Source organism: Malaclemys terrapin, chromosome 4 (assembly GCF_027887155.1).
Source record: "Malaclemys terrapin pileata isolate rMalTer1 chromosome 4, rMalTer1.hap1, whole genome shotgun sequence".
In the NCBI taxonomy this organism is placed as follows: Eukaryota; Metazoa; Chordata; order Testudines; family Emydidae; genus Malaclemys; species Malaclemys terrapin.
Window position 1 is genome coordinate 92810451 of NC_071508.1, and position 16933 is coordinate 92827383.

The 16933-nt window shown below is 44.3% G+C and overlaps 1 protein-coding gene across 2 annotated transcripts in view; it reads left to right on the plus strand.

The window, feature by feature from the left end:
- INO80 (INO80 complex ATPase subunit) overlaps positions 1-16933 on the plus strand; it is a 119431-nt gene that overhangs the window by 73333 nt on the left and 29165 nt on the right. For both annotated transcript variants that reach the window (XM_054028174.1, XM_054028176.1), the window contains 2 exons: positions 661-801; positions 10534-10759. In XM_054028174.1, the coding sequence (XP_053884149.1) occupies positions 661-801; positions 10534-10759 (367 nt within the window). The remainder of the gene's footprint in view (positions 1-660; positions 802-10533; positions 10760-16933) is intronic.

Consider the following 16933-nt stretch of genomic DNA (forward strand, 5'->3'; position numbering starts at 1 on the left):
CCTTTCTTTAAACTGCAGTGCCATTCCAAACCCCACAATTTTGGCTCCATCTACTTTCATGATGCCAAAGGTATCCTTTGTTTAAAATGAGGGATCTGCCACTATGTGGGCATCACAATTCTGGCAATGGGATATACACCCAAAGTGCCAGCACCCTCAGGCCACCAATGATAAATTCAAGAGCAATTTTGCATGGAAAGAGGAAAAAGGATTAGAAAAGGGATGTAAATAACAGAAATATAACAATCTGTTCATCTCTGATGTCCTTCTAGTGCTCTCTCCTGCTAAGGTTCTTTCTATCCATATAGGGTGTGCCTTAGAGTAGTGTGAGGGAGGGTCATCCTTACTGGAATATGTATTTGCTTTTCTGCCATTAAAAGCTAAGGTGAAAAAGTGCAGAGGAGGCAAAGCAGTGTCTCCAATTCTAGAATATCTGTCAAGAGGGGGAAAAGTGGCAGCTGGGCAGAGTTTCCTTTTCTAATTGAAAATTGAGGTACTGAGAATTCTGTGCACTAGCATAACAGTAGCTATGTAAAGATCCCTGTTCCCAAGGAAATTATTTGGTGATTGTTCATTATCATTCTTTCTGACACGGGGATAAACAACTAAAAAGAATTCCCTTCTTGGTTGAATTAACTCTTTATTTAATTTAATTTTTAGAACCTTGTGTTCAGTAGCCACTGTAAAACAGTTACTGGCTATTCAGACCATGTCATACATCGAAGGAGATCAGCTACCTCATCGGTCCGGTGCTGCCAGGTCACTGAACTGCCATCCTTCTTGTGCATAGCCAGCCCACGGGTAAGTCCTGCAAAGATTACAGCGGGGGAATCTATTCCTTCTTGTATTTATTTATGAAGCTCCTATGATGTTTTGTACCATTGTCTTTGAAAAGATCCTTTTGTGCATTTAAAAAATGTCCTGTCTCCACAAAACTTGCAAATCTCCACTATGTGGCAAGAAATATCTCTAATATTGGCTCAAATTCTGAGATAAATTGGTATTAGTTTCATTTGGTCAAGTCCAAGAGAATTTATTAATAGGATTGACCCCAATTTTGTTCTATAGGAATATAATAGACTTTTATAGACATTACCTCCAAAACAGCTGTAGCAAATGATACCTTTTCTAGTGTGGGTTGTTGTTTTTTAAAAAACAACATTTTATGGAATGCTATAGTAGGGATAGAATTCTCTATTAAATTATGTTGGTTGGTTTAAAAAAACTATAGTAAGCATATCTTTTAGTATTAAATTCTGTAGAACTTTTTTTGTAACTTTTGTACCCAGTGGGAGGAAGGGCAAGGTTGTAGTAGCAAACGCAACTAAAGGAAGGTGCAAGATAAATTGGCCTATCACACCCCAAACTTTCATAACCATTTTGTTTTTCTGTTACAGTGCTGCTGCTATGTCCCTTAGTCAGTGTATAACTTGTACCACCTTTTATCACCTTTGAATTTGGTCCATTATGTAGTGCTGTGAAGCTTGGATATGTATTTTTACAAAATGAAAGATGCACATCCCTGTGACGGGTTGGATCACAGAAACCCCCTGGGAGCTGTCACCCGATGTGCCAAGACTATCTCTGCTCTTGCTTGCCCTGCCAGCTCAGGACTCCAGCACCCTGTCTTTCTGAACCAGACACACCCATCTGCTCCAACAAAGACCCAGGGTCTGAATTACTTGTCCCAAAACTGTAGGTTTACCTGAAAGCAGCTAACAGAAGTGTTCCTGTCTTTAACACTGAGATGCCCAACGGGGTCTAAACCCGGATAAATCTGTTTTACCCATTATAAAGCTTATAGAGGGTAAACTCATAAATTGTTCACCCTCTATAACGCTGATAGAGAGAGATGCACAGTTGTTTGCTCCCCCAGGTATTAATACATACTCTGAGTTAATTAATAAGTAAAAAGTGATTTTATTAAATACAGAAAGTAGGATTTAAGTGGTTCCAAGTAGTAACAGATAGAACAAAGTAAGTCACCAAGCAAAATAAAATAAAATACGCAAATCTATGTCTAATCAAACTGAATACAGATAATCTCACCCTCAGAGATGCTTCAGTAAGTTTTTTCTTCAGACTGGACACCTTCCAGGTGTGGGCACAATTCTTTCCCCTGGCACAACTCTTGTTCCAGCTCAGGTGGTAGCTAGGGGATTCTTCATGATGGCTCCTCTCTCCTTCTTTGTTCTGTTCCACCCCTTTATATATCTTTTGCATAAGGCGGGAATCTTTTGTCCCTCTCTGGGTTTCCACCCCCTCCTTCTCAATGGAAAGACACCAGGTTAAAGATGGATTCCAGTTCAGGTGACATGATCACATGTCACTACAAGACTTCATTGCCCACTTGCCAGCACACACGTATACAGGAAGACTTACAGGTAAAACACACCCATCTGCAGACAATTGTCCTGGTTAATGGGAGACATCAAGATTCCAAACCATTAATGGCCCACACTTTGCATAATTACACCCCTCAGAGTTATATTTCATATTTCTAGTTTCAGATAGAAGAGTGGTACATTTATACAAATAGGATGATCACACTCAGTAGATTATAAGCTTTGTAATGATACCTTACAAGAGACTTTTTGCATGAAGCATATTCTAGTTACATTATATTCGCTCATTAGCATATTTTTATAAAATTATATAGACTGCAACGTCACAGTCCCCTTTCTGAACCAGACACACCTATTCAGCCTAAATATTCTAGCAGTATATCTGGCCAGTAATACGCTGTTTTTCTGCAATATGGGTAGTTTCTTCCAATAATATAACTCTTGATTTCAACTCCTCTCTTAATCCCAAAGGCTGTAAAACTAACATTCAGTCTTAGAGTAGTGAATTATTTAAAGAGGATGGGAGCTGTTTGTTGTCTGCAGTGAGCTTTTTTTTTTTCCTTTTTGGAGGAGTGGGAAGGGAGATTTGTTAGAGGGTGGGATGGGTGTTTGTCTAAGTGCTGGTCAACGCCTGGAACATCCACACCCCCGAAAGACATAACTACACCGACCTAACCCCCAGCATAGACAGTGCTAAGCTGATGGAAGAATTCTAGCCTCTCGGGGAGGTGGATTACCTACACCGACGGGAGAACCTCTCCTGTTGGCGTAGGAAGTGTCTGCACGGACGCACTATAGTGCTACTGCGCTGCTGTAGCATTTTCAGTGTAGACATACCATTAGTGGACTCAGCACTCAATTCAGAAAAGGAAAACGAATTCTAATATCTAGAAATTTTTCTGGTTGGCATTTCCTACCTCTTGATTGTTGAGTGGCACTACCTGGTCCAGTAGCCTTGTGCTCTGTTAGCAGCATTTTAAAATGACTTATCATTCTGCGTCTTTGTGACTCTTGTTCCACATTGTTTTGTATTATGATGTTGTGCTGTTTTCATTTTGGGGTGTTTTGTTTCTGTTGCTTTGTTTTCCTATGCATATCTTTTCTGATGTTGCCTAATTATAACAACCACTGTGAAGCTCTAGGAACTATACTGAGAAGATACTCCCAGCGTCAGTTTAGAAGTATAGTGACGGTTACTTTCTCCCCACCCTCAAATATATACCTTTTTATAAATTATGTAATATTCCTCCACAATAAATGATATTTCAGAGGAATGGAGTTTTTTGGGCAGAAGAATGTTCTGCTTAACCAAGGCATGTTTGGGCTGCGTGCCCAGAATGTGTAGAACTTGGCAGGTAACTTGACACCAGTTCCATCCCATCTGAGTATGCAGGTCTTTCTTAGCAGGAGAAATTAAAGCAACTTTCCCGCCTTTTTATAATTGTGACATCCCCCAGACTTTATCTAAACTAGCACTTTTGTCAGTCAGCCCTGACCGACGTAAGTCTCACTGACAAAACTGCTAGTGTGAACAGTGCTATGTTGGCAGGAGAGCGTCTCCTGCTGACATAGCTACCACTGCTAATTGGGGATGGTTTAATTATGCCAGCGGGAGAGCTCTCTCCTGCTGGCATAGAGTGGCTACACAGGAGACTATACAGCGGTGCAGCTGCAGCGGTACAGCTGTGTTGCTGTAAGGGCTGTAGTGTAGACATAGTCCCAGAGTGCAAGCTGAATCACTGAACTGCTGTGTCACCTTAATTTTCCAGACCAGAACATCTCTTATTTTGCTCTGCCAGTGAAAAGCAGCCTATCCAAGCACTGCTCACACATCCATTACCATCTAAAGGCACACCCAGCAAAGTTACTCCCAGCCACTCATGAACAGATGTAGGGCCACACCTGCAAATCCCTCAGTCCCTGGCACCCCAGAAATGTGCATCTTACACTGTTCAAGGCCCCCTTGGACAGTGTAAGCTCATTAAAAGTCCATCATTCTATCACAGAGTAATGACTATGCAACAGCCTTTGTTAACCTGAATAGAGATTCTCCAGACACTTCAACCAAAAGCACACTGGCTTAGATAAACAAGGAAACAAATTTATTAGCTAGAGCGAGAGAGAGATTTTAAGTGATTTTAAGTGATGACCAATTCTGACTTGTATGCTTTTATAAAAGAAATAAAAAAATAAACACGCAAGCTATTTCGTAAACTTTACCAAGGCTAATAGTTCTAAAAGAAAAACAGATTGTCTCACCATAATTTGCAATACATTTCATAGACTCTTTCCTTCCAGCCTGGGGCCACCCCTCCCACAGTTCAATGGTGCTTCTCTTTGTCTTCCAAATGATCTTGCTTCCATGTGTCGAGGTGTGGGAGAAGAGTCATGAGGAAGCCATTGTCTCTTATTTTATACCCTCTCTCTTGTTCACACCTCCTGCGTATGTGAGGGATGACATGCAAATCTTTTGTTTACAGTCACACCTGATGGTGAATGGTTGCTTCTGTAGCTAATAGTTTTCTAACACCTGTGGTCAGTTCTTTGTTGACATTGGGGAGTTAGTCTGTGGGCATTCCCCAGAATTACAAAATGTTTCAGTAACAAACATATAGCAGAATCTTATAACTCAATATTCAGTGTTGGTGCACACATTTTAACAGGACAACGATGCTCAGCAGATTGAGTTTTCAAATGATACCTCACAAGGCACATTTTGTACAAAACACATCATAACCGTATAAAAGTGGTGAACATGGGTATAGGGTGTCATATGAGGTACAGGCTATCACAATAATACTGCATGAAATCCATTTTTACTCTGTAAATTATTCTTTTTATTGCGGCACTCTAGAGATGCAGTTACCTATTTATTAATTCCCAACCATGCATGCATACCCTTTTCATAAGGAGTTTTTGGCACATTGTTTTTTAATAAGAGGTGAGCCCCTGAATCCTGCTTCTCCCAGTTGCCAGGGTAAAAGTGCAGTTTTTGAGAAACAGCATAAAGTGAGAAAAGCATGTGGTGTGCGCTAACTACACCATGCTAGACTCCATAGCACAGCCACGGTGATGATGGATAAGAATGCGGTCGCTCTGCCAGGGCCTGATCTAGCAAGCTGCTGAGCACATTGTGCAGTTACACTACAGTCAAAGGGAGTTGTGGGTGATCAGCACCAAGTAGGAGCTCTTACAGCAGGATTGGCCCCTTGGACTTTTTGTCTTTTTCGAACTATGTAATTCATCATCCTCAGCCTCACCTGTTTCCCTCCTCTCCCCCCCCAAAAAAAGAGGGGGAGAAGCTGAACATGGAGAATAAGAAACAGGCTGAATGAGAAGAAACTCCAAATCTACGGGAAATGACTCGCGTGGCATACTTATCTTTTATTCCCTTTATTTTATGGTCCCAATAAAATGTGAAAAGCTTTCACTCTCTTGCTAGCAATAACTGTGTTTATGGATATGAAACGCCTTCATAGGTTATCACATGTAGCTCCAGAAGTCCAGTCAACCACCTGCTCTCAAAAAAAAGAACCCTCCCCTAAATGAACTGGAAGGCTAGCTGCAGAGGAGCCACGAGTGAGGACATCTGCTTCCAATTAGCCTGCACTCCCAAGCCTGATGTCTACTGTTTACTTTGAATCAATAGCAGGCCAATAAATCCCCGTCGCTGATGGAGAAGCAATAATGGTAATAATCATAGAGAAGCAGACTGGGAGCAGAAGACTCTTATCACCAAGCCACCCAAATGTTCCATTTCTAATCTGTGTTTGTGTTATTGCTGGATTTATCAGTGGGCTTGACTGATGCTGGATATGTATGTAATTATACATTGGCATCTGTGGAAAGGAAGATGGCAAATAGCTGTCTGCACTCATCACCTGTTTGCTTCTCCTTGGCACCTCCTGGAATGAGCTCATCTGCTCTGATTGTGAGGCCAAAAATCTGACTAGGCCTTGCAGAATGGGGGATATCCTTCCAGGTCCTAACATCACATTGTTCAAGAACGGACAGTCAGCTGAAAATAGATGTGAATGGAAGCCTGATCTCCCTAGAATTACTTATGTCAACTCTGTAGCGTAGGGGCTCTTCACTGACCTCCATAAATAAGTTGTCATCTATGAAGGTATGTGTGTATTATCTGTACTGCAGGTCAGTGTGAGTGGAGCATGGTTAAAAGCTCAGCTCAGGAACTGATATGCTGATCCAGTATTGGGCAGGTGGGGGAAAATAGTGTCTGCAGTTTATTTTGTCATAACTCTTGTAAATGGGGAAATTGTCTGGTCTTGGTTTGGCTTGGCTACTACATAGAAAGGATTAAGTGGAGACAGGGGTTTGCTTTCCTGGGAAGTGAAGATTTAAGAGTTTCACGCTTGTTATAAACTGTTGGCAAGAATGTACAAGTCTTTAAACAGCAGAATAAGCCCAAATGCTTCCAAAAAGAATGTCCCGCTGTTGGTGTTGAGCTATGAAGTTAATGGAGCGAGAGACAGGGATGGGATTGTGTGTAGATGATGGTTGAGGTTGTGACAGAGTATAATTTGTATGCATTTGTAAGCCGTTATAGGTCTGAAACATGAAGGTGATTTGAAGGATACATGTGTGTCTCATGTTCTTACTTTTAGTGCGCTCATGAAATCAGTCCAGAGCATTATGTATTGTTCACTTCAGTTTGAGTTTGATAAACTCCTGTATGGAGTCCAGATATCCCACTGATAGGTGATTTAAAAATCCGACAACATATTCAGGGTTAATTTTGCATGAAAATAGAGAAAGTATTCCTTAAACTAGCACTGATTTTTATACTGTATAATTGTTGAGTTAAAGAGGATATATGTAGATTACCTCAAAATAGAGTATCTTCTTACTGATCTAATCCATGATTGCTGCACTAATACAATTTGATAGCATGCATTAATAAACATGAGAATTTGGAGTCAGGGACTAACTGCCTTTCATTACATATAGCACCACAAGAACAAACCTGACAGTAAGGGAGGGGTATGTGCGCACACGGACAAATAATACTAATGGAAAAGTTTCATATTTCTTTTTTTTCCCCCTTCCTTTTACAGGCTCCTCAGCACTTTGTATGATTTTTTTTTTTTTTTTTCTTGAAGGACATGTAGATGTTTTTGGATGGTGTCTTATAAGTGTGTGTGTGTATGTGTGTCTGGAGCTGTCATGACTAACTCAGATTGCCCCAATTATGGCCTAAGATATTAATAACCTTTACATGTGCACGCTTCCTACATGTGAAGGTTCTTCCCTGTTAATATAGAGAGTGCTTTCAGACACCTCAGGCATGTAGAGTTCCCTTGGCATTCTCGTCTAATAGCTCTTCCTTTAGGGTCAGATGTGACCCAAGTGCAGCCCTCAGAGTTACTCTCATTTTTTCCATATAGAGGTGTAGCCTGAGGAAATTAGGGTTCCTGGCACACAACTTTCCATCTTGAGTTCAGCAGCCATAATGAATTGCATGCTAGGGCCTACATGTCTACACAGGTAACACTTCTTTATTAAATATGAAAGTGGCTACAGACTGCTCAATTTTGAGTAAAGTGCTGGCCTTCAAGCGCCTTCCAAGTAGTAAAAAGTAAAAAGTTTGGGCATCATTGCTGTAGGGAATATTCTTCTCTGTTCCAACTCAGATTTGTTGAGTGAGGAAATACAAACTACAACTTGAGAGTAAACAATGCCCTTTACAGAGGGGAAAGATAGGCCTCTGGGTACATTTTCACCACTATTACTGTGGGATCAGTGTTCAGGCAAAGGAGTTTGAAATTCATTCATCATGAGAAACCTTGCTGCCTTACACTAAATACAGTCTCTTGCTTTGACTGCAGATGGCAGTGTATTGCAGCAAATCCTCTTAGAATCAGTGCTAAGCGCTCAACCCTGCCTTTTGGTTCTGATTAAATTTATTTTTTCATAATGATGGTATTCTGAGTCCTCAGTGAATTAACTGTTCTAGTATTCATTACTGATTTCAGGTTGGTCTAAAGTGAAATCCTGACATCCTGTTCCACCTTCCCAAATCCCTATTTCTTTGCTCTCGGAAGAGCAGCAGCTGTGGTGTGCCTCTGTTGGCACTATGGAAACAAGTATGCTCAAAGCCATTTTTAGTCTGTGAATAAGTCAGACCTTGTGTGTGTTGAAATACACAAATTGCTGCACTACTTGTTTTTCTGTTTGAATTTGTACCATAATTGTGTGCCAGAATCTAAGCTTTCATTTAAAAAAAATAAGCCTCTAGTCCTTATGGTTGCAAAGAAAACCTTCCATTCGGGGAAACAAGGTTTTATCGATTTAAGGAAAAGAGGTTGAAGATAGGTGAAGGTTAACCACAGTCTTTCCCCTAGTGTAGATGCAGGCTCTAATTCCTTTTACCTTGATTTAACTGGTCAGGATCTACCCTAACTGCTGGAAATTGTGGCAGAGAATTCCTAGTTTTCATACACCTGCATAAATAACATCAATTTTCTACATCCTACTTCTCTTATATAGCACTGTGTCCTCTAAAGTGATGACATACTTATTTCCTGGATTAGAGAAGAAAACTACAAACACACCATTATCAATAAATAACTTCTCTCATCTTAGGCAATTAATTTCATAATATGCACTGAAATGTTGAAATTTAGCTTTCATTATTTTGAAGCTGTTGAGGTAATGAATTCAAAGCATCTTTCCAGGTCTCTCAAAAGCATGTTAAAACTTCCTCTATCTTCTTTATAGGAAATGGAATATAAAGAACTTTTGCAGAGTCTTTCCCCCAGAACGCTTGGCCCAAAGCAGACACACTCAGAAAGGAGATGAGGAAGTTGGCAGTGTTCCCCTTCTTGTATAATACTGCATGTTAAATGGCGATTTGGTGCTTTAATTTTAGGCTTGTAAAAGAAAGTGATGTATTTGCTCTATCTGCTTTGGATTTTATACTCTAACAGTTAGTGAGAGGTCTGTAGAGCCTCCCAACAGAGCAGTTGTATGTGTGTGATGTCAGACTTTTCCCATGATTCCTTCTGTATTCATCACTTTGGTGAAATGGGGAGAGAAAAGGAAACTATCAGATGGAAGCAGAACCCTGTTTTTCAACTGTTCTTCTAGGTAAAAATGGACGAGACCATCTGGGATTACATGGCACAGAACTCCCTGTCTTTCCTATTGCTTCTTGCATCCATCTTAACTCTGTGCTCTTCATTAGGCAGCTGTTAAAATGTGTTTATTCTGAGTAGTAATCTGCTGCACAGGATGGCACCTCAGAGTTGCCTGCTAGCCTGGTGAGGAGAGATAAGAGAATACTATAGATCGATACAAAAGGCAGCCTTGTCAACTGGAGCAGACACTTTATCAAGGGATTTTCAGCCATCTGAACACACAGCTATTTGGCTAACCAGTCCTTCTACTCTCCATCCAGATAGCAGCAAAGATTAAAATGATGGAGATGGTCCAAGATAGCTAGTTATAGTATAAAGCCTGGGTTCCTGTGTTGGCAAAAGACTATTCTATGTAGCTGGAGAGAGCATATTGAAAACAGGCAGTGGGGAAAGGGATGCACAGAATGACTAGCTAAAAAATGTAAGATAAACCTCCCTACTCATCCTAGATACTGAAATCTTGTATTATTATTTGTATGGCCCATCGTTGCCAAGTGCTGCCTCTGAAAGACTACCAAACTGTGTCTTTCCCCCTTTTTACATTTTTCTTTCCTGATTTCCACATCTTCAGTATTTCAACTATACGTAGATCACTGCTGAAATGCAGTAGCCTTCTAGGGTAGGAGAGAAGTTGAGGGAGTTGTGCAAAGCTGGCCTCTGACAAGTAACTACTAGTCAGTGAAGAATTCAAACCAAACATAGATGAAATGAGCTATACAATGACAGTGCACATTATTTGATCTTAGTTTTGCCCTCCATCTTTTAACAGTTGGCACTAAGTGCAAGTCAAAGTACAGATTATCAGGAAGGACAATAGTTCATGCCTGAGCATTGACTGGGCACTATTTTTTTGCTGCTCTCCTTATTTTAAATCAGTTTAAGATGGTATTACCATTTGTATATTAACATAATGACTTTGCTTTTAAATCTTGTCCCTCTAGAAACTAATTTAACTGAAGACTTTTTTTTTTTGTGAGAAGAGGGAAAATAGTAGTATATGTATTCATTATTTTACTTGTGTTTACTCATAGGTAATAGCAGTGCCTCTGGATTTCTACTGCAATGATAAAAGCGCAGAGTATGAACATAGGGCATTTAAGGAAGGAGGAAGTCTTGAAACAAAGCAGTGTATATTGAATGGGGCACCTGAACTAGCAGCTGATTACCTGAAACGATGTTCCCAGTTCTTCCCAGAGTATCCGGGAGGGTTGTTGGGGGTCAGGCCTCAGAATGGCTGGTCTTTCATCAGGATACCAGGTGAGTTTCTAATTCCTTTCTAAATTTCTATAGTGGAATAGATTAATGGGACTAGGAAAGTAAGGTCATCTGTTCTTTTTCCTTTGAGTGAAAAAGTATCCCTTTAACTTCTTAAAGAGCTCTGATTTCTACCCATACGTTGTCTGGAGCAAAGCAGCCAGTCGGGGCAGAACTAGTTTAACACAACCTTTTCTGGTGCTTAACTCAATAGGGCCAGCCTTTGGGGTTGGCGGCTGGGCTGGCTGCCCAGGGCAGCCTGCCAAAGAGGGCGCTGTGTGCTGGCCCAACCCCTCTTGGCCAGCGGGCCCAGGACTGCCCCCTCCTCCCTGCCCCTTCTTCCCCTTCCACTTGCTCCTGTCAGCCAGCCGGCAGCAAGCTGAGGGCTCCTGCCAGTGACAGGGGCGGAGAGGAGCCCTCAGCCCCTGCGGCTCTGCTCGAGCCCCACCTCCTCTGTCCAGAGGCTCATACCACTTGGTGGAGCGGGGAGAGGGGAGGCAGCAGGCCTGGGGGTTTCTGGCTGCCGTGCACCTTGGACAGTGGGGGTCCCCAGTGGTGTGGTCCCCGCCTCCTCCCTGGGCTCCCGGGCCCCTGCCGAGCCTGGGGCAGTGCTGGTGGGAGGATGCTGTGCATGCAGCTTGCCCCTGTGCCCGCCCTGGCCCCACCATTATTTGAATGTGGAGGCTGGGGAGTGTGGGGGTCCCAGACCATGCTGGGCAGTAGGCAGCACCAGCACCCAGTGGACGGACACCGCAACCAGTGGGTCCTCCGTGCTCCAGGTAAGCCCCCTTGGCCCAGGCTCCATGGAGCAACTAGAGTCCCTTTGCCCCATCCCCCCACCAGCACCCCTGGGGGAGACAGACTTCCCCCAATGCCCCCTGCCCCATCCCCCCACTAGTGCCCCTGGTCTAGGGAGGGATGTGGGTCGGGTCCAGTTCAGGGGGTTTGGTCTGGGGAGGGACGTGGGTCTGGTCCAATTTGGAAGGTTGGCCTGGTGTTTTAGGGGCACAGCTGGTCCTGATCCTAGCCTCAGTGCCTCTCTGCCTGGGGGGGGAGGACTAGCAAGACTAGTATGAATAATGGCACTGTAAATAAAGTGTATTAAAGTTTCACATTTTTTTATTTTTAAAAGGTCAACAGTTTTTAAATTTGCCCCAATTTCATATAAAAATTTAATTCAAGCCCTGCTAGTTCGTATGAGAAATGGGAAGGATGTGATAGTTCTCTTTTAGTGGGAGCAGCACAGGGCTGGTGTTTTGGCCAGCTTTGGCTTTGTTAGCTGTTTTTACTCTCTCACCCTCACTCACCCCCCCCCCCCCCCCCGCATCCAGGTCACTTTCCCCGACTGGGCTGTGAGGCATCAGGAGCTGCTGCTCTCATGCCCTCTCCTTGCGCAGCCCAGGCGGGGAAAGTGACCTGGGTGTAGGGAGACCAGATGTTGCTCCTTGCTCCCCCCCCACAGCCCTCTAGGGGTGTGCGGGGCAGAGGAGCAGCAGTCCAGGGGGGAGCGAGCAGCAATGTCAGCTGCTTCGTGCATCCAGGTCAGTTTCCCCAGGTGGGTGCAGGAGGGGGATGCAGGGGTTAGGAGCGAAGGGGGTGCAGGGATTAGGGATGCAGGAGGGGCAGCAGGCCTTTGGAGCAAAGGGAGGGAGGGGAGCCTAGGGAGCCCCTGGTGGGGCACCACACCCATGGGGGCCAAGGGAACCAAAATGCAAGTTCGTCCAGGGTGCCATTTTCCTGTAGGCTGGCCCTGTAACTCAACCAGCATTTTAGGCAATAAAGAGATGTTTTTGATTGCTAGCCAACAATACTAGGGCTTTGTTTTTTGCCCCTCCCCTTGTCCCCTGTCCTCCTGCTAGGCACATATTCAAAAATACTTCTTCTATCACTGCTCCAGAAAGAAGACTCTCTAGAGATTGGTGGATAGACAGTCATTTCACAAGTGCCTCATGTGAGCAAGTCCACTGAGACACTATGGTATTGGCCTAGGAGGTCTGTTTGTCAGTCCTCTGAACTAGAGGATAAACGTTACTCTTGCAGCAGTCTGCAAAGAAAAGGCAAGATGTGGGGAACCAAATATAGGGTGAAATGGCCTGAGAGGCAAAGGCGGGTGGGGGGAACGGGAGAGGAGGGGATGATTCATTGGATTTGGACTAGAAAAATCTGTGTTTGCAACATGGCAGATTCGCTTAAATTCTGGGGACAGGGGAAGAAAAAGATATCACTGCAATAATAAAGCAATCTCAGCCTTCATTTTGATCCTCTTGATTAGCCCATAATTCTGAGCATAGGTAACTAGCTCCCAGTTTGATTAGCAGTGACATTCAGTAGCTGGGAATACTGTTACTTTGCAGAATGATGGACCTGAACCGTGGCCTGCATGAAGCACTAGAGATTTGAGAGATAAGCAAGAGGAAAAACAGCTCATGCTGCCAGAATGCTAGCTTGTTCCCAAGACCCTTTTGGGTCAAGGTTCTTTGGAGGGGGACATGAGCAGGGTAAAAGGAAAATGGTTTTTGCTTGCTGCTTTCTGATTTACTAAGAATTCTCATAAGGGAATTGAAGACAGGCTATCACACACACACACACACACACACACACACTCTGACTCACTATTTAGTGGGGCTAATATACCTGCTGAGATAGTTTCAGATTAATCTGATTTACACTTTGTGGTGAAATCTTATGCTGTTTGGTCTCCAGCAATTATACAAAATCAAAAGTTTAATTACTGCAGCTAAAAGAAAATGGGAGGGATAAATGTGTTGGGGTAAAGTAGGTGGGAAGGCATGAAAGGAGAGGTGCACGAGTATAAGAAAGTTTTGTGGCTGAGGTGGACCTCAAAAGATAAGGATGTGTTCTGAAAAAAATCTTGACATCTCATTCTGCCACTGGAAAAAGCTTATAAAAGAAAAAAGTTGGAATTAAATATTGTTTGAATAACAATACACAAGAATCTTGTGGGTGTGCACTCATTATAAGTAACTATATGGTGAATGATGCAGGTGCAAGGTTAAGCATATGGGTGTCAGGGAGAGAGAGAAGCAAAGGTAAGCAGGTGGGTGGTGGAGGAAGTGTATACCAAAACTGGATTAAGGAAGTGGATGTTGGTTAAGTGAGAAATACAGTAGGTTTAAGTTTGAGTGCTGAGAAGGGACATAGATGCAGGGACAGGGGAGCAGTGTGTATGTATGGATGCAGGTATGATCCAAGTCATTATGGAAAATGAATAATGAAGCACCGAAGAAGCAGTTTGATGCAAGGATAAAGTAAGGTTACCATATTTTGTGCCTCCCAAAGGAGGACACTCCACGGGGGCCCAGCCCCGCCCCCAGCCCTGCCCCAACTCCGCCCCCTCCCCAAAGTCTCCGCCCCCTCCCCTGCTTCCCGCGAACATTTGAGTCGCGGGAAGCCTGAAGCAGGTAAGGGGGAGTGTGGGGGGAGGAGGCGCGGTCCAGGCTGTCCCCGGCCCTGGGGTGCCGGCCCCGGCCCACCACCCCCGGCCCGGCCTGGCACCGCCGGCCCGGCCCCCAAGTCCCCGGCCCGGCTGGCGCCCCCGATCCCCCCGCCGGAGCCCCCGGCCCGGCCGACCCGACCGGCGGCTCCGGCCCGGCCCGGCCGACCCGACCCCGCCGGAGGCTCCGGCCCGGCCGACCCGACCCCGCCGGAGGCTCCGGCCCGGCCCGGCCGACCCGACCCGACCGGCCCCGCCGGAGGCTCCGGCCCGGCCCGGCCGACCCGACCGGCCCCGGCCCCGCCGGAGGCTCCGGCCCGGCCCGGCCGACCCGACCCGGCCGGCCCGCCCCGCCGGAGGCCCCGGCCCGGCCGACCCGACCCGGCCGGCCCCGCCGGAGGCCCCGGCCCGGCCGACCCGACCCCGCCGGAGGCCCCGAGCGCCCAGCCCCGGAGCCCCCAGCCAGGCACCGCACCGCACCGCGGGCCCGGCCCGAGCCCCCGGCCCGATCCCCGAGCACCCGCACCGCCGGCCGGCATGTCCCGATTTTCCCGGACATGTCCGGCTTTTTGGGCTTTCCCCCCGGACGGGGATTTGGAGCCCAAAAAGCCGGACATGTCCGGGAAAATCCGGACGTATGGTAACCCTAGATAAAGCCCAGTGAATGTAAAATTGAACTGTGGGTGCAAAGCTTTAAAATAAGTAGGTACTGAAGCAGCTTCTATCTCTCTTAACCCTGTCCCCATCTCTCTCTGTCTGAATTCCCACTACCCTGGCAGCAGACGTAGTTGCGATCACTGTGGGAATCTCTTGAGGCTTTTCCTGTTCTTTGAAAGAAAAATGGTCCCGGATTAAATGGCAGGAAGCGTCTGAGTCCTTTTAGCATCGATAAAAAGCACTGGCCTCACTGGCTGTTTACTGTGAGAGCCAGCTAGCTCCTTATTGACCCCATTGTGCTCTGCAGACTGCCCGGGGGGAGGGTCACTGGAACCCAGACTCGTTCTCTCTCTTTCCTCTATATTTTTATATGTCCAGAGGGGCATTTTCTAATTCCCCAGGGGTCCATGTGTCTGGCCACAGTCATCAGCCAGAACTCTCACTGAAGTTTTTCTGAGTCATAATCATTAGTGACTGTTTTCCACAGGCAGTAGTATCTATAGCACCCCCTCTCAGCCAGCTTAAGTCCATCCCCTGCCTGGCTGGCTGGCTGTTTTTTTATTCTGTTGATTGAAGAGGCACCATTAGGTCCGCAGCCCCTTTCCTGCTGATGTTGATTACAGGACTGACTGCTTTTCCTCCTCTACTTTATGTAGTAATAAATAATTTGTTGTTGGGCACAGTGCAATCTGTAAGTCATAGGACTGGTTGAATTTTTTTTAATGAAAAATAAAATTTCAGTGATGACATTTTGTGCTGGAAAAAAATCACTTATTTTGAAATTTTAGCAGAAAATGTCAACTAAAATTTTTAGTTTCAAATTTTGAAAATTTCATTTTTTTTTTCAAAATTTTAGAGAAATTCCACTCACTTTTTAAAAAAAACCTTTTCCCACAGGGGATAAGGGGGATTGGAGAGGAAAAGTAAACAGTGGGAGAAAGTGGGTAGGGAGAGAAAATCCTTTTAACTTTTTTCTAGTAAACTACACAATGTTGCTTTCTATTGGGGATAACAGAGGTGGAGAGGCTATGTGCCCGATCATGGCTTTGCAGAAGCTGTCTGTGGTGCTTCTTGAACACTAGGTGGCAGTCTTTAAACATACAGAAATTTGAGTTTTGAATAATCAATATTGTCAAGATAGGACACGGCAACACACAAAATTAAAACAAACCAATTTTCTCTTCCAGATATAAAAATATTTCCTTTGATACTTCTTTCTTGCTTTCCTGTTGGTTGTATTCCTTGAGGGATCTCTGCCTAAATTCTCAGTAGTTTAGTTTGTTCTGCATGCCAAGAGATTGGGATCAACAGATTATTGTTGTACCGCTGACTGTTGACAGTGTGACCTCCTTCTCACCTGACTTAGAGTCAAGGGATATCTGCTGATAAGTTGTCCTTAACTTCCAGTATGCATCCAGTTGTTTGTAATTGTTTAAAACATAGTAAACCATTAAAGGGAGATGGTTGGAGCCAGTGATGAGGCATCTAATGTTTCCAGTTACCAAAACTTAATCCCCTATTCACACTTGTTAAGAGATTGCAGAAGAAGAGCAGTAGTATTTTGCCTTTTGAACCATGCCAAATGTTCTGCCTAAACACTACAATGGAATCCTTTAGTTGGGTTGCTTGTCTCAGCATAATTTCTTTTGGCAATTTGAACAACCACTGCTTGTTATTTCACTTCTTCCTCTCATACTCATCCCACTTATAGTTAACAACCACATCAGCTTTTTATCATGTCTAGCATCTTAATGTTTCATAACTAATGAAGCTAAATAACTTAATTCATCCTGCAGTGGAAAACTAGCAACCAGAAGAACAGCAACATTAAATGGATCTTCATTTAAAAGTAAATGTATACCTTTTTTAAAAGATCCCAAATGTGTCAACTTAAACCAAATGGCTCTTAAAGCATTTCATCTGTCACTTACCTGCCAAAGCCTGAGTTCAGAGTTCTGTTTTTCTTAAGAGAGTTGATGAAATTACTAACACCATTAAGGTGGCTGTGGTCTGTTTTAGAGGTAACTAATGCCATCATTTGCAGCTGGCAAACATCTGAGGACTTA